Genomic DNA, 27,353 nt, shown 5'->3' on the forward strand with positions numbered 1-27,353 from the left:
TGCTCTAAGGCCATGCTGAGCAAATTACATTCAAAACAGGTGTAAAATAAACCAATACTTACAAATATATAATGTCTGAATACATAATTGATTTTGCCTGCATTGCTTTTTGATATAAGTTGGCGGTGAAAATTAGAAAATTCCTCAGAGCCAATCTCAGAGTAGAAAATCACCACTGGGCTTTCAGGATTAGAGGAGGGATATCTGTGATCTCCTTTGAACAATAAAGGTTTGGGTCTGAAAATAAATAATAAAAGCTTAAAACTTTAAGAATAATTGTGAAACACTAAAAATATCACAAAATATAAAGTACAGCTATGAAAATTTAAATAAAGATTATAAGCATCTTAATATGAAGGGCAGCATGATCTTAAATAATTTTCACTTACTAAGATTACTATCAAGTATGAGTCTTGTTTATTCATGATTAAAAATAACAAAAGTACATTATACAAAATACTAACTATAAAATGTAAACACTGGACAGGTCCAGTGCGTGATGCCTGTAATCATAACTAAGAAGAGCCTGGGCAACATGGCAAAACCTCGACTCTATAATAAACAACGAAAATTAGGTGGGTATGGTGGCGTTCACCTGTAGTCCCAGCTACCCGGGAGGCTAAGGTGAGAGGATCACCTGAGCCCCAGAGGTTGAGGCTGCAATAGTCCATGATCATGCCACTGGACTCCAGCCTGGGTGACAGAGCAGGACCCTATCTCAAAAAAAAAAAAAATAAAATAAAATAAAATAAACCTCAATTAATAATAGCTACCAATTCCTAAAAAGGGAGGAAAAGGGCCAAAAAAGGACACATATTCAAATGACCACTAAATCTTGAGTATGTATGTATGTGTTTTTTTTGTGTGTGTGTGTGTGTGTGTGTGTGTGTGTGTGTGTAAAACATAATATAATATTTCTGTTTGTTTGTTTTTTTGGAGATGGAGTTTCGTTCCTGTTGCCCAGGCTGGAGTACAATGACATGGTCTCGGCTCACTGCAACCTCTGCCTCCTGGGTTCAAGTGATTCTCCTGCCTCAGCTTCCTCAGTAGCTGAGATTACAGGCATCTACCACCACACCCGGCTAATTTTTGTATTTTTAGTAAGAGATGGCGTTTCACCATGTTGGCCAAGCTGGTCTCAAACTGCTGACCTCAGGTGATCCACCCGCCTCGGCCTCCCAAATTGCTGGAATTACAGGCATAAGCCACCACACCCAGTCAATATAATATGTTATATACTATGTTATATTTTAAGAAGTCCTCAGTCTGTCGCTCAGGTTGGAGTGCAGACGCATGATCTCTCCACTCACTGCAGCCTCGACCTCCAGGGCTCAAGGAGGGACTACAGGTGCATGACACCATGCCAGCCAAATTTTGTATCTTTTGTAGACATGAGGTTTTGTCATGTTGCCCAGGCTGGTCTCGAACTCCTGGCTCAAGCAATCTACCCGCCTCTGCCTCCCAAAGTTCTGGGATTATAGACGTGAGCAACCACGGCTGGCCAAGTACTTTTTTCTACCGTATAAATAGAATATGATTACCTTTTCATTTAAAAATGTAAGTATAGGCCGGGCGCGGTGGCTCAAGCCTGTAATCCCAGCACTTTGGGAGGCCGAGACAGGCAGATCACGAGGTCAGGAGATCAAGACCATCCTGGCGAACACGGTGAAACCCCGTCTCTACTAAAAAATACAAAAAACTAGCCAGGCGAGGTGGCGGTCGCCTATAGTCCCAGCTACTCGGGAGGCTGAGGCAGGAGAATGGCGTGAACCCGGGAGGCGGACCTTGCAGTGAGCGGAGATCCGACCACTGCACTCCAGCCTGGGTGACAGAGCAAGACTCTGTCTCAAAAAAAAAAAAAAGTAAGTATAAATAATGCAAAAAGCAGAGGCTAACATTAAGCTTATTACTTGCCAATTATATTAAGTCTATCTCCTCTACTATTTTTACTACTATGATCTTCCTAATGGACGTTTTTGTTTCTGTTTTTATTTTGGAGTCAGGGTCTCACTCTGTTGCCCAGGCTACAGTGCAGTGGCATGAACACAGCTCACTGCAGTCTCTACCTCCCAGGCTAAAGTGATCCTCCCACCACAGCCCAGTAGCTGGGACCAAAGGCGTGTGCCCAGTTACTGCCACCACGCTCAGCTACTTTTTGGATAAACAGTGTCTCACTTTGTTGCATAGGTTGGTCTGGAATTCCTGGGGTCAAGCAATCCTCCTGCCTCAGCCTCCCAAAGTGCTAGGACTACAGGCTTGTGCCTCTAATGGACTTAACATTTCAGTTTTCCTCATAAATTTTAAAACTTCTCTCCAAAAAACTTATCTAAGGATGGCATCAAGATATTAACAGATCTTAATGCAAACTTTATGACCTACCAATCTCTATTGTAATAAACTCTATAACTCAGCAGAAAGTAAAGACATGAATAAGGATGCTCCATATAACCTTATTGTAACAGGGGTAAAAAAAGAAAATGACTTAAAAATCCATCAGTAAGAGCTAAATTATCAATTATGGGGCAGTCTTACATAGGTTATGCATGTGTTAAAAATGATGAGATACACCTACTCGTACTACATGGAAAGATGCCTTTTATAAAAATAGAACTACCTACATGTATAAATTTAAAACCGTAGAAAAAAGTCTGAAGGTATATATGCCAAACCATTAAAAGTAGTTACCACCTCTCAGAGAGGAGACACTATTATTCTTTTCTTTATAAAGGTGTGCGTTATTGTTGTAGCAAATTAAATAAAGTTTTTTAAAAGAATCACAAAGCCATCAATGTTGTTTCCCCCGAGAGAGCACCACTGTATCACATGCAGCCGTTTCTGAATGTCCATGTCTTGACCCTGAGAGGGCTGGAGTGCACACTGTGTTTTCTGGTTAGCACTCTGAGTAAGAACCACTACTGACGTTTGGTGGGCAGAGGATGGGTGCTGGGCAGACAACCTCACTAAAGAAGACCTGCACTACCTCACTGCCATTAGCAGTGCTGACAGGGCAGGCCAGCCCCATGTAGAGCTCACTGTTCTGTTTATGAACAGCATTAGAGGAGGTACAGGCGGCTTGCTGCCCTCGCCAGTCAGCAAAATGATACACAGCCGAGTTGTCTACCACAGGAAACTCACCTTTGGGCAAAAAAGCTGGTACATTAGTTGCCAAATTAATATTCAAATCAAGCCTGCAATTATCTTTCAAATATCCTCCTTTGCCTGAAACTAATAATATCCTGAGAGATATTATCATTAATGTCATTATTTCAGGCACTGGCTTTAACACACACAGTATTTCTTACTAAGCTAATGACAAAGCCTATGTCATTGCTCAAATGCAGTCATTACTAAATAGTAACAGTTAATACTAAATACTTGTATTATCTTCATTTTGAAATGAGATTAATTTGCCACATTTCACAAAACGATTTTAAGTGACGGAGCTGAGATTCAAATCTAGTCAGTCTGGTTCCAGAAGCCATACTCTAAACCATTACACCTAATGATACAAAACAGATGAGAAAATCAGAAGGTAGATGACATACAGAAGCAGCACTGGAAATGTGTGATATGAAAACAAAGGAACACACAATCTACCTTTCAGAGGCTGTCAGTAGAAGAGTCTCCAGGGTATCAGATTCACAAGTCGTCTTTCCATGCACGGAAAAAAACGAATTACATCCTTCCGGTGGAGGTTCATCAGCTGCTATCTGTCACAGAAGACACACACCTTTTTTTTTTTTTTTTTTTTTTTTTTGAGACGGAGTCTCGCTCTGTCTCCCTCCCGGGCTGGAGTTGCAGTGGCCGGATCTCAGCTCACTGCAAGCTCCGCCTCCCGGGTTCACGCCATTCTCCTGCCTCAGCCTCCCGAGTAGCTGGGACTACAGGCGCCGCCACCTCGCCCGGCTAGTTTTTTGTATTTTTTAGTAGAGACGGGGTTTCACCATGTTCACCAGGATGGTCTCGATCTCCTGACCTCGTGATCCACCCGTCTCAGCCTCCCAAAGTGCTGGGATTACAGGCTTGAGCCACCGCGCCCGGCCGACACACACCTTTTAAAGTTCTAACCAAGGATGAGATAAAGACATGTATAATCAAAACAGGTGATTAAATTATGACAAGACAACATTGGTGAAAGTGGCTGAGTGTGGTAGCTCGTGCCTGTAATCCCAGCACTTTGGGAGGCCAGAGTGGGAGGATCACTTAAGCCCAAACCTGGGCAGTTAAGCCTGCCACTTAAGCCTGGGCAGCATATTGAGACCCCATCTCTACAAAAAATAAAATAAATAACAAATTAGTTAGTCACAGTGGCATATGCCTGTAGTCCCAGCTACTGAGAAGGCTGAGGTAGGAGGACTGCTTGAGCCGGAAAGGCTAAGGCTACAGTGAGCCATAATCACAGAACTGCACTCCAGTCTGGGCAACAGAACTAGACCCTGTCTCAAAAAAATAAAATCAATACAGGCAAAAACAGGCCAGCCACAGTGGCTCACGCCTGTAATCCCAGCAATTTGGGGGGCAGAGGCAGGATGGATCACCTGTGGTCGGGAGTTCGACACCAGCCTAGCCAACATGGCAAAACCCTGTCTCTACTAAAAATACAAAAATTAGCTGGGTGTGGTAGCAGGCTACCCCAGCTGAGGTAGGAGAGTCACTTAAACGCAGGAGGTGGAGGTTGCAGTGAGCTGTGATTGCGCCACTGCACTCCAGCCTGGGCGACAGGGCAAGACTCTGTCCCAAAATAAAGAAAAATGAAAAAAAAAAAACCCACTTCATATTATGACGATGTATCCTTGGGCAATACAACAATACAGTAACACAGCAAGTGATTCCAACAGAAGTTAACAGGGTGGTTGGTTTCAGAGGGCGAAAGGTGGCCACAGTCAGGACACAGTACGTGGAGGGCTTTCCATGGCACCAGATCAAGTCCTGCTTCTTGACTTGGGTGAAAATTACAAGGATGTTCACATTATAATAATCCATTACTATATATTTTTTGTGAGTGGTTTTTCTATGTTTTATTTTATAATAAAAAATAATTTTAAAATTAACTTTGCTTTTATATCAAATATATAGTTGGTGAAGACACCTTTGACTGTCTCTTCTTAAGTCTCTCTCTCTTTTTTTTTTTTTTTTTTGAGACGGAGTCTCACTGTCGCTCAGGCTGGAGTGCGGTGGCATGACCTCGGATCACTGCAAGCTCCGCCTCCCGGGTTCACGCCATTCTTCTGCCTCAGCCTCCCCAGTAGCTGGGACTACAGGCGCCTGCCACCAGGCCTGGCTAAGTTTTTATATTTTTAGTAGAGACGGGGCTTCACCGTGTTAGCCAGGATGGTCTCGATCTCCTGACCTCGTGATCCACCCGCCTCGGCTTTCCAAAGTGCTGGGATTACAGGCGTGAGCCACCACGCCCGGCCTTAAGTCTCTCTTTTTTTTTTTTTTTTTGAGACGGAGTCTGGCTCTGTCGCCCAGGCTGGAGTGCAGTGGCCGGATCTCAGCTCACTGCAAGCTCCGCCTCCCGGGTTTACGCCATTCTTCTGCCTCAGCCTCCCGAGTAGCTGGGACTACAGGCGCCCGCCACCACGCCCGGCTAGTTTTTTGTATTTTTTTAGTAGAGACGGGGTTTCACCGGGTTAAACAGGATGGTCTCGATCTCCTGACCTTGTGATCCGCCCATCTCGGCCTCCCAAAGTGCTGGGATTACAGGCTTGAGCCACCGCGCCCGGCAAGTCTCTCTTAACTTGAGGTTCCTCTGTCCCTCTTTTACTTTTCAATTACAATAGAAATTTCCATAATTTATTTATTGAAGAAACTAGATTACTACTACGATTCCTGTATTCTTGATTTTCCTGACTGCATCCCTGTGGTGATGCTAAACATTTCTTGCCTCCTGTATTTCCTGTGAACTGCTTTTAGAACTACAGGCTGTGATTAGATGCTGGTTCATTGGTTTAACAAGATTACATCTCCCAGGCTGCAATGCATAAATAAAATATTGCTGTCTCTTTTCCATACAGATATTCTTTTTCTTATTTTTTTTAAATCTGCGGGTTGAAGACTTAACATCAATTTTGCTTATTATTTCTTTTTTTAAATCATAAATCCTAGAAAATTTCAGGCAAAAAAGTGATAGCTCTGTAATTCAATTCCAGGACAACTGCAGTCTATCCATTCATCATGACATACATTCATCATGACATCCATTCACCATGACATAAAATGCTGTTCTTTAAGAGCACGGGACCCACCTGCTGGAAGGCTTGGATCGTAGCTGAGTAGGAACGAAGAGACAGACAAAATTTCAACAAATTCTGCTGGAGAGGTGACAGAAACTGAAATGCAGCTTCCAGTATTGCATGATAATAGGAATAATCAGTACCTGTCAAGGAAGAACATTAACCAAAGTAATTGCATATGACTAGAGAAATCTAAAGAAGATAGCTCATGAAGCACAAAGCTGTGTTACAAAGGTATGTGATGGCAAGTTTTACCAGTATATTGTCTTGAACTCTCATCAAATGCTTAAAATTCCCTGGAATACACAATGCAGTTGGGCTCTTCCTCTCCTCTTCCCTTTCAAACTATTCCCTCCCCTGGACCACTATTTTCCCACTTACCTGGATGACTGATAGCTACGTACTTCCTCAGAAATAATTCAGCTGTGAAATCACCTACTCCAGGAAGTCTCCACAATCCCTATCCCATGCTTCAATGGACCAGTTAAATCTCTTCCTCAATCCCAGAACACTTCTCTGTTTACCTCTTTCACTTATCATATCATTTACTAAATTATTTATTCACTGTCTATCTATACCCCGCCTAGACTTCTGGTCCCCAGAGGCAGAGGCTATGACCTATTTATCCTTATATCCATGATGCCTAGCACATGGTAACTATTCCAAAAACTAAACAAAACTGAGCATGTGATGAGGAAGTTACAGTATTAAAGAATACTGATGACATTTTAAAGTTTGAAAAGAAGCATTTAAACAAAAAGTTGGACCAAATTATTTTAAAGAAAAAAAATCCAAATACTAACGTGAAAAAATCCCCAGGATAAATGAAAAGCAAGGACACAAAACAATGTACATAGTAACTTATTTTTTTTTAACTAGGAGAAAGAATGAGAAATAAGAATACATATGTATATATTTGTTGTAAAAAACACTGAAGGCTAAACAAATTAATTTAAAATGTTATAAAAAGCAGGAAAGAAACAGAAGGAACAGGGTCAAGGAGGAAACAATGTTTTTTTTATATATACAAAAAAAATTTTTTTTTTTTTTTGAGACGGAGTCTCGCTCTGTTGCCCAGGCTGGAGTGCAGTGGCCGGATCTCAGCTCACTGCAAGCTCCGCTTCCCAGGTTCACTCCATTCTCCTGCCTCAGCCTCCCGAGTAGCTGGGACCACAGGCGCCGCCACCTCGCCCGGCTAATTTTTTTTTGTATTTTTTTAGTAGAGACGGGGTTTCACCGTGTTAGCCAGGATGGTCTCGATCTCCTGACCTCGTGATCTGCCCGTCTCAGCCTTCCAAAGTGCTGGGATTACAGGCTTGAGCCACCACGCCCGGCACAAATAATTTTTTACTGAAAAAATGTCATCTTAAATGTCGAAGTTCAAATGTGATTATCTCAAATTTTTATAAATATAAATATAAAGGTTATTTGCATATAACCTTTTATATAGCTTTGACTTGGGAATCACATGTTATCCATGCACAAAAACTTAAATTTTGCATTTTAAAGGACAAGCACAGTGGCTTACGCTTGTAATCTCAAAACTTTAGGAGGGCGAGGCAGGAGGATTATTCCAGCCCAGGAGCTCAAGAGATCAGCCCTGGTAACATAGTGTGTCTCTTTTTTAAAAAATAAAAATAGGCAGGGCACGGTGGCTCATGCTGTAATCCCAGCACTTTGGAAGGGGGAGGTGGGTGGATCACCTGAGGTCAGGAGTTCTAGACCAGCCTGGCCAACATGGTGAAACCCCATCTCTACTAAAAATACAAAAATTAGCCACGGGAGGTGGCAAGCGCCTGTAATCCCAGCTGAGGCAGGAAAATCACTTGAATCCGGGAGGCAGAGGTTGCAGTGAGCTAAGATCGCGCCACTGCACTCCAGCCTGAGCAAGAGGAGACTCTGTCTCAAAAAATAAAGAAAGAAAATAAAACGTTCCATTTAGAAAAGAAAATACAAATATTAACATTTTATGAGGCAGAATATAAAAGTTTCTATACTGCAATAGCATCCTCTACGTAAAAAATAGGTAAGAAATATCTCAAAATGATGCCAGAATGTTAATGGTGTCAATCTTGGGTGGCAGGAATTAAGTAATATTTCAAACAAATAAAATGTTTAACACACTTTTATGTTGTTCATAGGACTCATACTCCTATAGCTTTAATGAATATGTATTATCATTTTCACTGAAAAAAATGTCATTTTAAATGTCAAAGTTCAAATTTGATTATAAATCCACTTTGATAAATTTGTTCTATAAAATCTTAAAAATAAAGTATTTTTTGATAACTTAATTCTAGTTGCCTTGAAATTAGTAAAACTTACAGATGCTTGTTTAAAATATTTACATATCTATATTGCCAAAAAAAAAAAAAAGATTCAGGCTGGGCATGGTGGCCCACCCCTGTAATCCCATCACTTTAGGAGGCCAAGGTGGGAGGCGGGGCAGGGATGCCTCGAGGCCAGGAGTTTGAGACCAGCAAGTGCAACATAGCAAGACCCATCTTAACAAAATGTAAAAATTAGGCAGGCCTAGCTGCACGCACCTATAACACCAGCTACTAAGGAAGATGAAGCACGAAGACTGCTTGAGCTCAGGAGTTCAAGATTGTAGTGAGCTATGATCACACCACTGCACTCCAGCCTCCAGAGCCAGACTCTGTTTCCAAAATCAAAATAGGCCGGGCTTGGGGGCTCACACCTGTAATCCTAGCACTTTGGGAGGCTGAGGCGGGTGGACTGCCTGACGTCAGGAGTTTGAGACCAGCGTGGCCAACATGGCAAAACCCCATCTCTGCTAAAAATACAAAAATTAGCTGGGCGCAATGGTGGGCACTTGTAATCCCAGCTACTCAGGAGGCTGATGCAGGAGAATGGCTTGAGCTCAAGAGGCAGAGATTGCAGTGAGTCGAGATCACGCCACTGCAGTCCAGCCTGGTGACAGAGCGAGACTCTGTCTCAAAACAATAAATAAAATAAAATAAAATAAAAATAAATAAAATCTAGCTGGGTGCAGTCACTCACGCCTGTAATCCCAGCACTTTGGAATGCCGAGACAGGAGGATCGCTTGAGTCTCAGGAGTTCAAGACCAGCCTGGGCAACACACGAGACCCTGACTCTACAAAAAAAAAATTTTTAATTAGCCCAAATAAAAAATAATAATAAATAAAATAAAATAAATATTTGGATAGATCACACCGAGTGAAAAAAGTGAAATAAAATAAAAACAAAACAAAACAAAAAGATTCAGACAACTTTTAAAATATGTATTATTTTAATAAAAAATTAAAAAGTTAAAAAATCAATACAGGCCAGGTACAGTGGTTCATGCCTGTAATCCCAGAACTTTAGGAGGCTGCGCTGGGAGGATCACTTGAGCCCAGAAGTTTGAGACCAGCCTGGGCAACACAATGGGACAGACCTCATCTCCACTGTATTTTTTTTAAAAAATTAAATAATTTTGGCCGGGCGCGGTGGCTCAAGCCTGTAATCCCAGCACTTTGGGAGGCTGAGACGGGCGGATCACGAGGTCAGGAGATCGAGACCATCCTGGCTAACACGGTGAAACCTCATCTCTACTAAAAAAAAAATACAAAAAACTAGCCGGGCGATGTGGCGGACGCCTGTAGTCCCAGCTACTCGGGAGGCTGAGGCAGGAGAATGGCGTGAACCCGGGAGGCGGAGCTTGCAGTGAGCTGAGATCCGGCCACTGCACTCCAGCCTGGGCGACAGAGCGAGACTCCGTCTCAAAAAAAAAAAAAAAATTAAATTAAATTAAATTAAATTAAAAAATTAAATAATTTTAAAAGAAGAAAAAAAGCCAACCCATTAACATCAACAGCAATCACACAATTTTGAAACAGTTCCTATTCTGTAAGAACCTGTATCTGGCCAGGTACGGTGGCTCATGCCTGTAATACCGGCACTTCGGGAGGCTGAGGTGGGTGGATCACTTGAGGTCAAAAGTTCGAGACCAGCCTGGCCAACATGGGGAAACCCCATCTCTACTAAAAATACAAAAATTAGCCAGGTGTAGTGGTGAATGCCTGTAATCCCAGCAACTTGGAACCAGGAGAAATGATTGAACCTGGGAGATGGAAGTTGCAGTGAGCCCAGATCACGCCACTGCACTCCAGCTTGGAAACAAAGTAAGACTTCGTCTCAAAAAATAAAAATTAAAAAAAAATAATAACCTATATCTGTCAATGTAAATTAATAGTCACGGTTTTAACTACTCACATATCAGCATATCCAACTATTAATGTTTACACCCTATATAGCTTATACCAAGTTTAAAAAACGTGAAAGCACATCATAAAAACTGTCAATGAGGTTTCACAGGATAAACCATTAATTTGACACCTTAACACTCAAGTTGTGGGTGGCTGGCAGGCATAATGGAAAACATTCTGGATGATACTAACTTAATGACAATGAACTTAACAGATAATAGATCAGTTCTGTAATTAGTTCATAACAAAAAAAAAAACAGTGAATCAGATTAGATGGTTATTAATACTGAATGACTTAAAATGAAATGTACTTCCACAAAATATTCACATAGCACTTTAATAAAGGATCATGATAGAACAAAAACAAGAGGGGAAAAAAACAAAGGTACCACTTATAGCCAAAGTTATAAACTGCTTCAAGGCCGGGCGCGGTGGCTCAAGCCTGTAATCCCAGCACTTTGGGAGGCCGAGACGGGCGGATCACGAGGTCAGGAGATCGAGACCATCCTGGCGAACACGGTGAAACCCCGTCTCTACTAAAAAATACAAAAAACTAGCCGGGCGAGGCGGCGGGCGCCTGTAGTCCCAGCTACTCGGGAGGCTGAGGCAGGAGAATGGCGTAAACCCGGGAGGCGGAGCTTGCAGTGAGCTGAGATCTGGCCACTGCACTCCAGCCCGGGCGACAGAGCCAGACTCCATCTCAAAAAAAAAAAATAAAATAAAAAAAAAATAAACTGCTTCAAAAATAACTATTTGTGTTGTGTTGGCTCTTCCTGACCACGATCATAACTCCAATCATTAAAGACAACAATGTTTTCCATTAACGGCCATGCCACACATACTATACAGAGACCATTTTTTCCTAATATATTCCCCAGACACCAAAGTCAAAGAAGCATTTGCTTCAATTTTACCGTGATGATCTGATGATCCAATATTTTGACTGGCTTCTACAAAATTCCAAAATTTCTCTTGACTGTCTTCTGCTAAAAACTCACTGGGAGAAAAGATCAGAAATAAAACAACTTAATAAAATTTTCTAATATAAGCTATATGACTAAAGAGAGTAAAAATAAGTTTTGAAGTTTCCAAATGTCCGTAGTTTGACTTTCAATCTATAATATATAATACCCCTTTATGTATATGTTTTTAATGATAAGCAAGTCCTACCAGCGTATTAGTTATCAATAACTTAGCCTATGAACTTTTTCACCTAATAGCTATTTCTTAAGAAATTTTGAATAATAAAAACATAACAGGGAAGTCTCAATATAAAGAAAGCTTATGAAACCCCACTGACAAAAATACTATGAGTAGTGGAAGCAGAACTAGGAACTGATGATTCTAGTATTAGTTCTGTTTACTTATTTTCTGAAAGGCCGTACAAAGAACAAAAAATATGTTTTGCCTAAAGTTCTCCCACAGTAAAATATGAACCGCAGAAAAATTTCTGGGAGACTAAAGGCAGCATGTTGTAATCTTTTAACACCCCTGAATCCAAATTTTCAAGATCACCAAACTTAGTTTAAAATTAGCACTGATCTAACAAAATCAGATCCAAGAACTTAATGCCATCTTAATTTTTTTTCAACTTTACACTACTAACATAATGGCCAATCTAAATTTCCCTTCATTCAAGAGTCTAAAACCCCTAAAAGGAAATGCATGCAGTAATTGAATGACTCATGCCAACTGCTTATCTTCTCCTCTGAGCCATAACACTAATGCAGTAGTAATCTTTCACTGTCTTAAAGCAAACTACAGATCTGGATCTCAGCTTACCCAGCCAAAGGAAGACCTTCCCATTACTTGTCAACACTGAGGTGTACAATCTCACTCTACTCCACAGCTAGACACAGAAATATGGGAAAAATAAGACACATTTCCCGGTAATGCACAGCTTCTCTAAAAATAGGTTTCTGAAAATACCCATTATCATAATATATTAAATTTCTTAATGCCTCCTTGAGAGTAGTATTTTTCTAGGCTTTCTAGTAACTGACATAGACACCACACCAAGCCTAGCATAGCTTATAGTCTAAGAAAACAAGTACTAAGACAGATACACCAGGATGTGCAAATAAACACTAAATTAATTAATTAAGGGCACATTCACAAGATAAGCAGAGAAGGGCAAGGTGACACACTCACCAGTGTGGTGAAAACTAAGATTCAATCAGGCTAAGACTCTCCCAGTAAAGGCCACACACAAATACATGCTTTTCATACAATTACAGGGAAGCTTCTTGAAACATACATTCTTTTCACCCCACTGCCTACATAAGTCTTACAAGGTCTAAACTTGGAACAGTCCTAATATTGCTTACTAGATCCACTGAAACAACCCAGGGGAGAGAAGAACAATACAAGATATTATTAAAGAAATGCTGCCTTTTTTTAAAGCATATTTTTGTTGCTTTTTGTTTTTTTAGCTTCTTATATAACTTATTCCACTGAGTATAAATTATGATTTTACAGGCCGGGCGCGGTGGTTCACACCTGTAATCCCAGCACTTTGGGAGGCAGAGGTGGGTGGAACATCTGAGGTCAGGAGTTCGAGACCAGTCTGGCCAACATGGTGAAACCCCATCTCCACTAAAAATAGAAAAAATTAGTCGAGGGTGGTGGTGGGCGCCTGCAATCCCAGCTACTCAGGAGGCTGAGGCAGGAGAATCACTTGAACCCAGGAGGGGGAGACTGCAGTGAGCCGAGATCATGCCATTGCACTCCAACCTGGGCAACAAGAGTGAAACTCCCTCCCCCTCCCCCCAAAAATCATGATTTTACAAATTATATGATGTCTGGGGTTTGCTTTAAAATATTCTAGTGCGGCAGGAGAGAAGGTGGTGGTGATGGTGGTTATTGTACTTAAATTGATAATTGTTACAACAGGGTGATGGGTGCAGAGAGAGTACATTATACCATTCTCTCCATATGTAAATGTTTTGAAATGCCATAATCTAGGACAAGTTTTTAATCTACAACACAAAAAAAGCTACAAACAACCAGAATGAATGCCCACAAGATAGTACAAATAGGGTAGCAACTTGTTTTCTTAGATTTCCAAAGCTATTGTGGGAGATCAGCATTGGTCTTCCTTCTATGTAGAACTAGAAGGAGAGAAGAAACTAATATTTAAGGAGGGTCTATGACGTGACGGTCACTAAGCTTGGCATATTTACTTGTGTCCTCAAATCCACACAGCCACCCTCAGATATAACCGTTTTTCAAGTAAATAAGCTGTAATTCAGAGATGCTACTAACTTGCTTACAGACAAAGAGTGAGTCAATGGAAAAGCTGAATATAAATTCATATCCATTTAATTTATACTTCTATCATGCTACATTCTGGGTCATTACAAAATTTAGCACTCAATAAATGATTATTAGTTTTGATTTTAATAATACCTGCTTATGTAATATTTCTGTAGCTACAGCTGCAGAAAACACACTTAGTGTTTTACTTCAATTAAAGATAAGTATCACTTCATTGACAACCACAAAGCTACAACTCCTTCACAAACATCAGGTCCAATCTAAAAATACACAACAGGAATACTTTTAGTCCCTGAGGGATAGACGCAAGGAAGGCAAAAGATCTGTGGTGGCCGCATGCCATAAAGTGTAGTAAAAGATGCTGACCCTTCATCCTTAACCAGATGGACAGAGTACCTGGATCCTTCATCAGGGTCTCCCACAGACATAAGAATGAAGAATGGTGGGCTCTGCTAGCTCTGGAGGTGAATACTAAGTGGATTCAAATAAGCATAGTTCATTTCTATGAGTTGCCTACATGTCATATTACCTTGGCAAACTGTATACCAACAGCCACAGGAGAAGGGGCCTAAAAATAGTAAACCAAAATGGCAAATGTAGCTCTTACTTCACATGCCAAGGAAAAAAATAAATAAAAATAAAACAAAATGGCAAATGACCAGGGATATCATGAAAGGGGGAAATGTTTGTGATAAGCAAGTTGATGAAGAAAACAGTATACCCTGTTCGCTTCACAGTGACCAAAGAAACTGAAAATATCGAGCAATTAGGGCTGGCAAATTTAGCATTCTTTCTCAAAAGTCCATAGTTTTATGCCATAGGAATCTTATAGTACAATGATCAAGAATGTACGAATATCAAGAAATTAGTGTAAACAAAAGTGAAAGTAACGAAATGTAATTCAGGGTAAGAATGTTAAACAGAGGCCGGGTGCGGTGGCTCACACCTGTAATCCCAGCACTCTGGGAGGTCAAGGAGGGGGGATCACCTGACGTGGGGAGTTCCAGATCAGCCTGACCAACATAGAGAAACCCCATCTCTACTAAAAAAAAAAAAAATTACAAAATTAGCCAGGTGTGGTGGTGCATGCATGTAATCCCAGCTACTTAGGAGGCTGAGGCAGGAGAATCACTTGAACTTGGGAGGCAGAGGTTGCGGTGAGCCGAGATCAGGCCACTGCACTCCAGCCTGGGCAACAAGAGCAAACCTCCATCTTAAAAAAAGAATGTTGGCCAGGTGCGGTGGCTCACGCCTGTAATCCCAGCACTTTGGGAGGCCGAGGCGGGCGGATCACGAGGTCAGGAGATCAAGACCATCCTTGCCAACACGGTGAAACCCCGTCTCTACTAAAAATACAAAAAATTAGCTGGGCATGGTGGCAGCGCCTGTAGTCCCAGCTATTCGGGAGGCTGAGACAGGAGAATGGCGTGAACCCAGGAGGTGGAGCTTGCAGTGAGCCAAGATTGCGCCACCGCACCCCAGCCTGGGCGACAGGGTGAGACTCCGCCTCAAAAAAAAAAAAAAAGAATGTTAAACAGAATCTCACAAAAACAACTGTTACAGTTAATTTTACAAAATGAATCAGAAAGTGATAGTAAATCTTGGCCAGGCGCAGTGGCTCACGCCTGTAATCCCAGCACTTTGGGAGGCCAAGGCGGGCAGATCACCTGAGGTCAGGAGTTCGGACCAGCCTGGCCAACATGGTAAAACCCCATCTCTACTAAAAATGTAAAAATTAGCCAGGCGTGCTGGCACATGCCTGTAATCCCAGCTACTCGGGAGGCTAAGGCAGGAGAATGAGAATGGGCTTGAACCTGGGAGGCAGAGGTTGCAGTGAGCCAAGATGGCGCCACTGAACTCCAGCCTGGGCGACAAAATGAGACTCTGTCTCAAAAACAAAGCGGGCTGGGGGGAGGGGTTGTAAATCTCAATGACAGATTTATACCAAACAAATCATCCAAAATAAGATTAGCAAAAAGGAAAAGAAAAACTTTAGGTTTTAGGGTCCAGGCTCAGGCGGTCTAGCTCAGGCAGTCTCAAAATATCTTCAGTCACTGTTTTTTTGTTTGTTATTTGCTTTATTGGGCTTTTTTTCCCCACCATAGGAACTCTAAAAAAAGAGCCACTTCACATTTACTACTATGCCGTATCTAATAAAGTTCAGACATTGGAGAAGCTGGAGCCATTTACCAAGTTAGTTATCACTATGAAATATATACAACGGTTTTGTCTTTGTTTTGCCACTTCCGTGCTGAGAAAGAAAGGCAGAGAGAGGCGATTGAAGGAAGTCTATTTAGCAGAAAGTCTGCTAGGCTCCTGAGCTAGTCAAGACCGGCTGCTGCATGCCCCTTCCCACGGGTCCTTCTGGCAATATCAAATGAGGCTTTCTCTTTAAGAGGTGCAACCATTCGTTCACATAATCAACATAGCAAAATTCTTCATCCACATTTTTCTAGGAATTAAGGGGAAAATGTTAGAATACAAAACTCTAGAGGCTAGGCGCAGTGGCTCACACCTGTAATTCCACCACTGTGGGAGGCCGAGGCAGGTGGATCACTTGAGCTCAGGAGTTCGAGACCAGCCTGGCCAACACGGTGAAACTCCGTCTCTATAAAAAATACAAAAATAAGCCAGGGGTGGTGGCTTACGCCTATAGTCCCAGCTGCTAGGGAGGCCTAGGTGGGAGGATGGCTTGAGCCCAGGAGGCAGAGGCTGCAGTAAGCTGAGATCACACCACTACACTAGCCTGAAAAACAGAGACAGACCTTGTCTCAAACACTCTCAAAAAAAAAAAAAAAAAAAAAAATTCTAAATTGAAGATGAAGAAGGCAGACCACAAGGCTGATCGAAGTGATGTGACAGTCCAAATTTCTAGCACGTTCTAACGCTAAGACTTACCAAGTGCTTGCTGCTCAGTCTACCCACACTTATCCTTTGGATAGTCTCTGCTAGTTCTACCTCTAGATTACTCGACATACAATCAAATAAGTTTCCATCCATAAGCATTTAAGTTCTACCTATACAGACAGATATCTCACTATATTTACTTACAAACACTAGCTGAAAAGCACACTTGGAATACAAAATTTCTCATGAAATTATTTACTATATTGTGTTTCACTAATTTTAAGACAACTGTTGTTTTATGAAAAATTCTACCCATTTTAATTGGAAGGTAACTTCTTTCTCTTTTTTTTTTTTTTGGACGGAGTCTTGCTCTGTTGCCCAGGCTGGAGTGCAATGGCGTGATCTTGGCTCACCGCAAGCTCCGCCTCCTGGGCTCAAGTGATTCTTTCACTCAGCCTCCCAAGTAGCTGGGACTACAGGTACGAACCATCACACTCAGCTATTTTTTTTTTTTGGAGAGATGGGGTTTCCCCATGTTGCCCAGGCTGGTCTCAAACTCCTGGACTCAAGCAGTTCACCCACCTCAGCCTCCCAAAGTGCTGGGATTTACAGGCATGAGCCACTGTACCTAGCCACCATTTTTATCATTTAAAAAGAAAGATTGAGCTGCATGGGCATAATCTCCTAATCTGATGCTCAGGCACGCGCCAGCACGCACAGCTAATTGTTGCTAGGCTAGTCTCGAACTCCTGACCTCAGGTGATCAACCCACCTTGTCCTTCCAAACTGTTGGGATTACAGGCGTGAGTCACTGCACCCAGCCTTCTTCCAGGTTCTTATGGGAAATAAGTCTTCTTTCCCCTACGTTGCTAAGCCCTCTTCTTTTCCTTTTATCAATCACCTCTTAAAACTTCCTTCAAATAAGGAGAAAATTTGAATACAACTGTGCAGGCACAGTGGCTCACATCTGTAATCCCAGCACTTTGGGAGGCCAAAGTGGGCAGATCACATGAGACTGAGGAGTTCAAGACCAGCCTGGCCAACATGGTGAAACCCCATCTCTACTAAAAATACAAAGAATAGCAGGGTGTGGTGGAGCATCTCTGTAATCCCAGCTACTCGGGAGGCAGAGGCATGAGAATCCCTTGAACCCAGGAGGCGGAGGTCACAGTGAGCCAAGATCTCATCACTGCACTCCAGCCTGGGAAACAGAGCGAGACCTGTCTCCAAAAATAAATAAATAAATAAACACAAATCTCTTCCCTTGTTATGCTTTTTGGAAAGTAACATACTAACTTATCCAACACAGTTATTTGTCTAAAGTTCTACATATCTCTATAAACCCACATAGCCCTTGTCCTACTGAATGATGCTATGCCCTAACAGCCTTTGTACAGTACATACCACAGTGCACACTGAAAGAGGCTCTTCATAAATGCATTTGATGATAATCTCACTGCTTAAAAAGCTCCTGAATGTTCACTGTCAGAGCCTATATTTATACTCAAATACGTGGAGGGGAAAAAAACGTTCTCTTACCTGGCTTCTAACAACAATGGAGTGGAAAACCATTTTGTTGTAAGAGAGGTTGTAATGGCTTTTGAGTCGGCCTTTACTGAGGAGAACAGCCACAGAACAGTGAGTACAATCAGAACTCCCATTTTATAGCAAACTCCTAAAAGGAAAAAAAGAAAGAAAGTTTTGCTACAAGGAAATTTTTTTTTGAGACGGAGTCTCGCTCTGTCGCCCAAGCTGGAGTGCAGTGGTGCGATCTCGGCTCATGCAACCTCCGCCTCCCAGATTCAAGCGATTCTCCTGCCTCAGCCTCCCGAGTAGCTGGGATTACAGGCACGCACCACCACACCCTGCTAATTTTTTGTATCTTCAGTAGACACAGGGTTTCACCATATTGGCCAGGCTGGTCTCAAACTCCTGACCTTGCGATCTGCCGGCCTCAGCCTCCCAAAGTGCTGGGATTACAGGCATGAGCCACCAGGCCCGGCCTGCTACAAGGTAATTTTAACCTCATACTTGGAGACACAAAATAACAATCCTAATACTTGGAGACACAAAATAACATAAGTTAGCGAAACAGAAATGCTTCTGACATATAATAGCACTTAATATCTAGCTAGTCCAACAGATATTTGCTGAGTGACTGATACTGTAACTGAAGGCATTTAGGTTATTATATTCTTTCCTACAAAGGCTCTGCTTCATTTCCCAAGGAATATACACTATACAGGGGTATAAAAATCAGTTGGTGGCACACCAGCTTGCACACAACCATACTGTATAAAGCAGGAAAGCAAAGCTGAGATAGATGAAAATATAAATGATGGATATTAAGGGTTGAACTGTGTCCCCAAAAAAGATATGGAAATCCTATCCCCCAGTACCTCGTAATGTCAACTAATTTGTAAATACAGTCTTTACAGAGGTCATCAGTTAAAACAAGGTTATTAGGTGGGCACGAATCCAATGACTGACGTTATAAAGAGGAGAAATCTGGACAGAGATAGACAGCACAGAGGGACAACTATGTAGAGACCCAGGGGACCACCAGGGGAAGACAGAGGCACACACTAAAATTATACTGTAAGCTAAGGAATGCCTGAAACTACCAGAAGCTGAAGAGTCAAAGACTGATTCTCCTAAGAAGAGTTCAGCGGGAACGTGGTCCTGTGAAACTTTGATTGAGGATTTCTAGCCCTGTGAGACAGTAAATGTCTGTTGTTCTAAGGCACCCAGTTTGTGATACTTTGTTGTGGTAGCCCTAGGAAACGAACATAACGGGTCTCAAATGTAAACTCAGACAGGTTCTGAAATAAATGTAAAATTTTAGTGGCTTGCCAAGCCAACTGTCCCCATCCACAAAGTGAGGGATCTGGGGTCACTGGCAAAGTGGATGGCCACAGAATGCAGGCCTCCTGACTCCCTCAGTAGCCGCTCCAAGCCTGTCAAGATCCTCACAGACAGCATCCAGACAATTTCAGAAAAAGGTGTCCAGCTGCAGATGTCTCTGATTTTCATCCCAAAAGTCCACCTAACAGAACCCTAATCAGACCTCTCCTGAGCCACAGAAAAGTCAGTATCCAAGCTCTACCCATTTGAATGAGAGCTAAAGGGGGATGACTATGTGGGAAGCACTAACCTGTCCTTGGCTTCAGGATGTTCGCTCTGCTAAGGTTTACTTCCGTCTCATCCCAGTTCCTTCGTACTGCTTATAAAATCTATCATTGAGGGAGGCCGTCCACGTTGGGGACCAGTCAATACCTTCCTTTTATAAAAAGCATCATTCGTGTTAACATCCTGCTTCATATAACACACAATATCTCTGAAGAACAATGGGCAAAAGCAAAATAAACTACACCAAATAGAAAAGTGGCTCTTAGAAGCATTTTAAGTTTAGGCACTGCCAGCTTCTTTTGAAACAAAAAAAAATTAATAAATCAGCCAGGCATGGTGGCATGCACCTATGGTCCCAGCTACTTGGGAGGCCGAGGTGGAAAGACAGCTTGGGCCCAGGAGGTCCATGCTGCATCTGGGCAACAGAGCGGGATAGGAGGAGAGCGGGACAGGAGGAGAGCGGGACAGGAGGAGGAGGAAAGAAGAAAGAAGGAGGAGGCCGGGCGCGGTGGCTCAAGCCTGTAATCCCAGCACTTTGGGAGGCTGAGACGGGCGGATCACGAGGTCAGGAGATCGAGACCATCCTGGCTAACATGGTGAAACCCCGTCTCTACTAAAAAATACAAAAAACTAGCCGGGCGCGGTGGCGGGCGCCTGTAGTCCCAGCTACTCGGAAGGCTGAGGCAGGAGAATGGCGTGAACCCGGGAGGCGGAGCTTGCAGTGAGCAGAGATCCGGCCACTGCACTCCAGCCTGGGCGGCAGAGCGAGACTCCGTCTCAAAAAAAAAAAAAAAAAAGAAAGAAGGAGGAGGAGGAGAAGGGGAAGAGGAATGGGAAGAGGAGCGGTCTCTGGTTTGAGTATGTCTTCATTTTATAGGCTCCCTTATCACTCTGACCCTAGGGGTCCTTAAATGTTGCTTATAAAGACAAACAGTCTGAGATAATGGCCATCAGAATGTGCCATGTGGTGTGGCATGATCATAGGCATTATACTTGCGGCATGATGAATAAACAGAAAACACTCTTTAACAAGTTCTAGGCCCAACTATCAGCAACCATCTGTAGGAGGCTGAGCGGGGAGGATCGCCTGAGGCCAGGAGGTGGAGGTTGCAATGAGCAAGATCATGCCACTATACTCCAGCCTGGGCAACAGAGCAAGACTCTGTCTCACGAACAAAAAATAAAAATAAAAAAATTAAAACACTATCTCTTGCTTATTTATCTGCAGTAAAATATAGGGAATATTAATAAATATTATGAGCCAGGCATGGTGGCTCACACCTATAATCCCAGCATTTAGGGAGGTCAGCCCAGGAGGATTGCTGGAGGTCAGTTCAAGACCAGCCTGAGCGACACGGATCCCATCTCTACAAAAAATTTAAAAATTACCAGGGCAGGGGTCCTAGTTACTTGGGAGGCTGAAATCAGAGGATTGTTTAAAGTTGCAATGAGCAGGGACAGCACCACTGTACTTCAGCTGGGCAGTGAGATCTTGTCTCAAAAAAAAAAAAAAAACCCTTTACACTTTTTGGAAAACAGGAGAGGCATGAAAATTCTAAGTCATCACCAACTTTTTCTTCTCCCGTTTTTAAACTAAAATGATAGTTTTTTTTAGTTTTAAAAAAAAAAAAAAAAAACAGACTCCTAGAAAACAACATGCAGGCCCAGCAGGGTGGCTCACGCCTGTAATCCCAGCACTGTGGGAGGCCAAAGCAGGTGGATTGCTTGAGCTCAGGAGTTCGAGACCAGCCTGGGAGACCCCGTCTTTACTAAAAATACCAAAAAGTAGCCAGGTATGGTGGTTGCTTAAGCCTGGAGGGTGCAGAAGCTGCAGTGTGCCAAGAACGTGCCACTGCACTCCAGCCTGGGTGACAGCTGTCTCAAAAAAAAAAAAAAATGCAATCTGCAAGTTTATACATGGCCATCTGAGATTCTATATATATGATAGTAGCAAGGAAAAATATTAGGAAGTATCCTTTTAAAGAAACAAATTAACTTCTCAAATTATTAAGCATAACACACATTTACTATGTATCTATTAGCAAAACCATTTCCTGTGAACCACATAAATCTAATTTCAGCTAGAAGTGGTTATTATACATCTGATATGAAAATGATCACATCAGGCTGGGCGTGGTGGTTCACACCTGTAATCCTAAGGGAGGAGATCACCCCTCATATTGTCTTATGCCCAATTTCTGCCTCTAAAGAAAGTAGTAAAAACTAAAATGCAGAAATGAAATCCACAAGCAGACAGCCCCACACCACACCCTGGGCCTGGTAGTTAAAGATGGACCCCTGACTTAATGGGTTATGTTATCTATAGATTACAGACATTCTATAGAAAAGCACTGTGAAAATCCCTGTCCTGTTCTCTTCTGTTCTTACTGGAGCATGCAGCCCCCAGTCATGTACCCCTTGCTTGTTCAATCCATCACGATCCTCTCACGCGGACCCCCTTAAAGTGGGACAGCAATTGCTCACTTGGGGAGCTCCATTGTTGGAGATGTGAGTCTTGCCAAAGCTCCTGGCCAAATAAAACCTTTCCTTCTTTAACTCGGTGTCTGAGGGGTTTTGTCTGTGGCTTGTCCTGCTACAATCTTAGCACTTTGGGAGGCCAAGGCGGGTGGATCACCTGAGGTCAAGAATTCGAGGCCAGCCTGGCCAACATGGTGAAACCCCATCTTTACAAAAAATACGAAAAATTTGCTGGGCGTGGTGGCACGTGCCTGTAATCCCAGCTACGCGGGAGGCAGAGGCATGAGAATCACTTGAACCGCGGAGGCAGAGGTTGTAGTGAGCCGAGATCGCCTCATTATTGCACTCCAGCCTGGAAGACAAGAGCGAAACTCCATCTCAAAAAAAAAAAAGAAAAAAGAAAATTATCACATTGTCTTGTATTGTTACAGGGAAACTTAAAAAAGAAAATGCTCACAGACAGCTGCAGGAAAATTCTAAAAGAATTTTCTTCATAGTTTAATATATTCCCCTGAAGTTCAATGTGCATTATAAATGTGCTATGCTACTATACGAGTATTATGCTCACTTCCTTTAATAAGTTTCATGTGGCCAGGAGTTCAAGATCAGACTGGGACATAACAAGACCTCATCTCTACAAAAAAATAAATAAGAATTTTTTAAAAATAAGCTTCAGCTAAGTTTATCAAAAGGAAGTCAAGTGTTGCTAAATTCGACTTGCTTAAAAAAAAAAAAAGCAAAGTGAAAGGCTACAATCATTCCAAGTTTTTTGGTGCTGTTAAATAGCTATTTAAAAGGTCTTCAAACGCTTGCAAGTGTAAGATTATTGAAAGAAAGAGCGCATTTTACACTAAAATTGGCTGGCAAGTGCATCAGTGAATGTTTCCGAAACAGTTAGTGTGGCACAATAAGGCAAAAGACCCCAGGACTTCAAACGAACAAAATATGCTCCTTCTCAAATCTGGCAAGAAATGCAAAACAACTGCAGATTCTGGCCAAGGAACAAAAACAGTTCACATCTATAAGTTACTGGCGACGCTGCAGATCTCAATCTGGCAGGTCCCACACTAAAAGTGAAACCGGATCATCCAATTTCCAGCCAACAGATCACAGTATTAAACGAAAACAGCAACCAAGGCACATCAACCCGAATTCATTTTAGGAAAAATAGAAATCTATTTTAAAAGGCACGTCGTTCTGCAATCAGGGTCCAGCAAAGTGCTGGTTCTCAACTCACTGAGGATCAAGCTCGGTCTAAATTCATGGTAGGACACTTCCCCCACTTCCTTCTGCACTTGGGCACAAGGATCCAAAGCTCTTCAGAAAAGGTTCAAGATCTCTGAACAGAGCCAGCCGCCACCCCCGCGGAAGCGATACCTTGCCAAGACCACCAGTGAGGGCAACTCAGGGCGCTCGCGAAAAGGGGAAGGGATGGGACACCAGAGGGGAAACTGAGTCACGGTAGAGGCGAAAGCTCAATGTGACGGGGGCACAGGGTCCCCTTGTGCCCCAAACCCTCTCTCCGTCCATGAGGCCTCCTCACGCCACCCCTGGGTACCTGTCACCGGCAGCGCAGCTGCGGCACACGCACCGCTCGCGTCTCCCTTGCCGCCTATGCCCGGGCCGTGGTTAGTCCGCCACAGGGCCAGGGACAACGCCAGGGCGGGGCGGGGCTGCAGCGGCGGTGCAGGCTGCGCCAGTGAGAAGCCGACACGCGCCTTTCCCGCGGCTCGGCTCAACACCCAGCCTCGCAAGGCAATTGCCCGGCTGCCGGCCGCCCTCTTACTTCCGCTTCCTAAAGGCGAACGCTAGAGGACTTCCGGCTACCGAGTCGAGACCTAGCAGGCCAGAGCGTCGGGCGGTCGGCGTCTTATCTCCGAGCGGGGGCGTCCGGCGTCTCTCCGCACTTCCGCTCTCCAGGGTGGCGGGTCGGCTGCCAGTCCTCAAGGTCTTGGGAAGGTTCGTTGTGCCAGCAGCTGAGACCCGAAAGCTTTAACAGTCGATGAAATCCAATTTGGACTCTGGGACCTACTCCGTTAAACGTTTGTTAAAAGCTGACTCCCTTTAGCGTTTCGGTGGCACAGTAAGGACACTTGTCTTAACGTTTCTGAGCATCTTCGACTTTATACTAAACCCTAAAATGTTGATAGCTACCTTCCAGGGGGCATGATGAAAGGAAGACTTTTTAAATTTTAGGAGCCGATTTAGCTTATCTTATTCGGGCAGCGGCAGCTTAGTCTGCAGGGACTGCTTTGTCCTTTTATTTATTTATTTATTTATTTATTTTTAACTAATGTAAACCAGTTTAAAATTGTTTTGCAATAGGTAGCATTTAACCCACCCAGAAATGAATGTCTCTTTGGAGGTTATGTGTTTAACTATATTAAGTCAAAGTGAATGAAAAGCCAAAAATACTTTTGTATTTTTTTGGGGTTGGAGTCTGGCTCTGTCTCCCAGGCTGGAGTGCTGTGGCGCAATCTCGGCTCACTGCAACCTCCGCCCCCGGATTCAAGCGATTCTCCCGCCTCAGCCTCCCCAGTAGCTGGGATTACAGGCGCCCGCCACCGCACTGGGCTGATTTTTGTCTTTTTAGTAGAGACGGGGTTTCACTCTGTTAGCCAGGCTGGTCTCGAACTCTTGACCTCAGGTGATCCACCCGCCTCGGCCTCCCCAGTGCTGGGATTACAGGCATGAGCCACCACACCCGGCCCAAGATAATTTTAGGAAATAAACATGAGCCAAGATGATGATGAAGGGGAGGAAGGAGAGGAGGATGAAGGAGATGAGTAATAGAACACTGATGGATTCCAGCCTTCCTTTTTTTTTTTTTTTTTTTACATTTTCTCCAGTCCCTGGGAGCAAGTTGCAGTCTTTCCCCCCCGCCCCCCACTTGTGCTCAGTCTCCCTGTTCTTGAGGTTTCTCTACACTATGGTTCTCAAGTTATTTGGGGGGAAATACCTTGAATACAATGGGAAAAGAGGCTCTAACGCTTTCAGTTCGAAATTCATTTTTATCCCTTCCTGTGAGAGCAAAAACTGTATGGAATCACCACCACCCAGCTCTGTGGGAAAAAAAACCTACCCCCTTCGCTCTGCTGGAAGCTGGAGGGCTCTAGGCCCCTGCGTAGCAGAGCGTTCAATTCTAGCTTTCTTCCTGCTTTCTCTGCATGTTGGGCTCGGAGAGTACACTGGGTCTCTATGTGAATATGGACAGTTAGCATTTACCAACATCTTTCTGTCTACTTTCTCTTGTTTAAAAAAAGAAAGAAAAACTATTTTAAAATGGGATTCTAGAAGTCAGCAAAGAATGAGTCTGAGATGTTTGGATGGGTTCAGTGGACATTTTACAACATGGCTTCTCCTTTGGCATGTTTAATTGTGATGTTTGATAGACATCCTTGCGTAAGATGACACTTTTAAAATAAATTGTCTCCTAATGATGACTTCAGCCCTGCCACTCAGTGGGAGAATCAGCAGAACCCCTAGGATCTTATTTGGAATTGACATTCTCTCTTGTAATTTTGTTCCTGTTTAGTTTTAAATTTTGTTTCACTGGAAAAGAAAGCTCATGCTCAGTTTTAAAGGTTAAAAGTGTACAAGTTGCTTTGTTACAATAAAACTAAATGTGTACACACACAAAAAGAAAAAAACAATGAGCATTTTAAAATTTATTTCACAAGGGAGCTGTTGCGTTAGCTTTCCTTAGTGTGTTTTCTGGCCCTCTTGAAATCACATCAGCTAATGCTTCCATAAAAAGGAAATTGTTAATTCACTATATTACAGAGTTGATTATATACTTTTTCTTGGCCTTATCTTGATCTTCTGCTATGTGATACATGAACAAAACCAAAGTTTGCTTAGTTTTAAAATACAACTAAGTGGTAGTGCAGAGTTTCTAAGAAAGTTGGATTTCACCTTTTCCAAACCTTTCTCTGAAAAGTGCTATCTTATTTGAACAAAAACAGATTTTTAAAAAAACTTAAACTTTTTATTTAGAAATAATTATAAATTCACAAGAAGTTGCAAAAATAGTACACAGAGGTGTTTTGTACCCTTAAGCCCATTCCCCCAATGATTACATTTCAAATATCTACGTTACAGTATCAAAACCAGAAATTGACTTAGTACGTTGTGTGGGGGAGACAGGTATATTTCCGTCGTTTTGTATGTGTCTGTACATTTGTGTAACTACTGCCAAAATGAAGACCCACAACTATTGCAGCACCACAAAGATCTCCCTTGTGCCACCCTTTTATGAAGTCTGAACTACTTTCCCACCCCCAAGACCCCTAGACTGTGGCAACCATCATTTTGATCACTAAATATAAAATTTTTCAATTCTACAATGTTATATGAATAGAATCATCTAGTGTGTAGCTTATTCATTTATTTATTTTACTCAGCATAACCACCTGTGGAGCCCTACAAGTTGTAGATATCAATAGTTTATTCCTTTTTATTACTGAGTAATATTCCATGGTACAAACACGGATTCATTTTAGCATCACCTATTGAAGGACATTTGGGTTTTTTCCAGTTCTGGACTATTTCAGATAAAGCTCCTATTAACATTCATGTACAGATTTGTATTTTTATTTATGTATTTATTTATTTATTTAAAATTACAAAAATCATCTGGGCATGGTGGTGGGCGCCTGTAATCCCAGCTACTTAGGAGGCTGAAGCAAGAGAATTGCTTGCACCCAGGAGGAGTAGATTGCAGTGAGTAGAGATTGCGCCACTGCACTCCAGCCTGGGTGAGGACCAAGACACCATCTCAAATAAAAATATTTATTTATTTATTTAATAAATCAGGTCTTACCATGTTACCCAGGCTGGTCTCGAACTCTTGGGCTCAAGCAGTCCTCCCGGCTTGGTCTCCCAAAGTGCTGGGATTATAGCCGTGAGTCACCACGCCCAGCCCTATGTACGGGTTTTTTACATAGACACAAGTTTTTTGTATGTTTTTGTTTTTGTTGGGATGGAGTGTTGCTCTGTCACCCAGGCTGGAGTGCAGTGGCATGATCTAGCTCACTGCAACCTCCGCCTCTGGATTCAAGCGATTCTCCTGCTTCAGCCTCCCGAGTACCTGGGATTACAAGTGTGTGCCACCACACCCAGCTACTTTTTTTTCATAGACATGGAGTTTTGCCA

General features: G+C 42.7%; 1 protein-coding gene across 2 annotated transcripts in view; it reads right to left on the bottom strand.

Moving 5' to 3' along the window:
* UGGT1 (UDP-glucose glycoprotein glucosyltransferase 1) overlaps nucleotides 1-23,982 on the bottom strand; it is a 108,436-nt gene extending 84,454 nt beyond the window's left edge. The window contains exons 1-6 of one of the 2 annotated variants that reach the window (XM_025404765.1): nucleotides 23,758-23,982; nucleotides 18,132-18,267; nucleotides 11,384-11,466; nucleotides 6,249-6,379; nucleotides 3,598-3,710; nucleotides 63-237 (exon numbers count right to left, since the gene is read on the bottom strand). In XM_025404765.1, coding sequence (XP_025260550.1) covers nucleotides 63-237; nucleotides 3,598-3,710; nucleotides 6,249-6,379; nucleotides 11,384-11,466; nucleotides 18,132-18,253 — 624 coding nt within the window. In that variant the 5' untranslated portion in view covers nucleotides 18,254-18,267; nucleotides 23,758-23,982. Of the gene's footprint in view, nucleotides 1-62; nucleotides 238-3,597; nucleotides 3,711-6,248; nucleotides 6,380-11,383; nucleotides 11,467-18,131; nucleotides 18,268-23,576 lie in introns of both variants that reach the window. The other variant, XM_025404767.1, reaches the window with a different exon arrangement.
* Nucleotides 23,983-27,353: the final 3,371 nt, after the last annotated feature.

The sequence above is a fragment of the Theropithecus gelada genome, chromosome 12 (genome assembly GCF_003255815.1).
Source record: "Theropithecus gelada isolate Dixy chromosome 12, Tgel_1.0, whole genome shotgun sequence".
Lineage (NCBI taxonomy): Eukaryota > Metazoa > Chordata > Mammalia > Primates > Cercopithecidae > Theropithecus > Theropithecus gelada.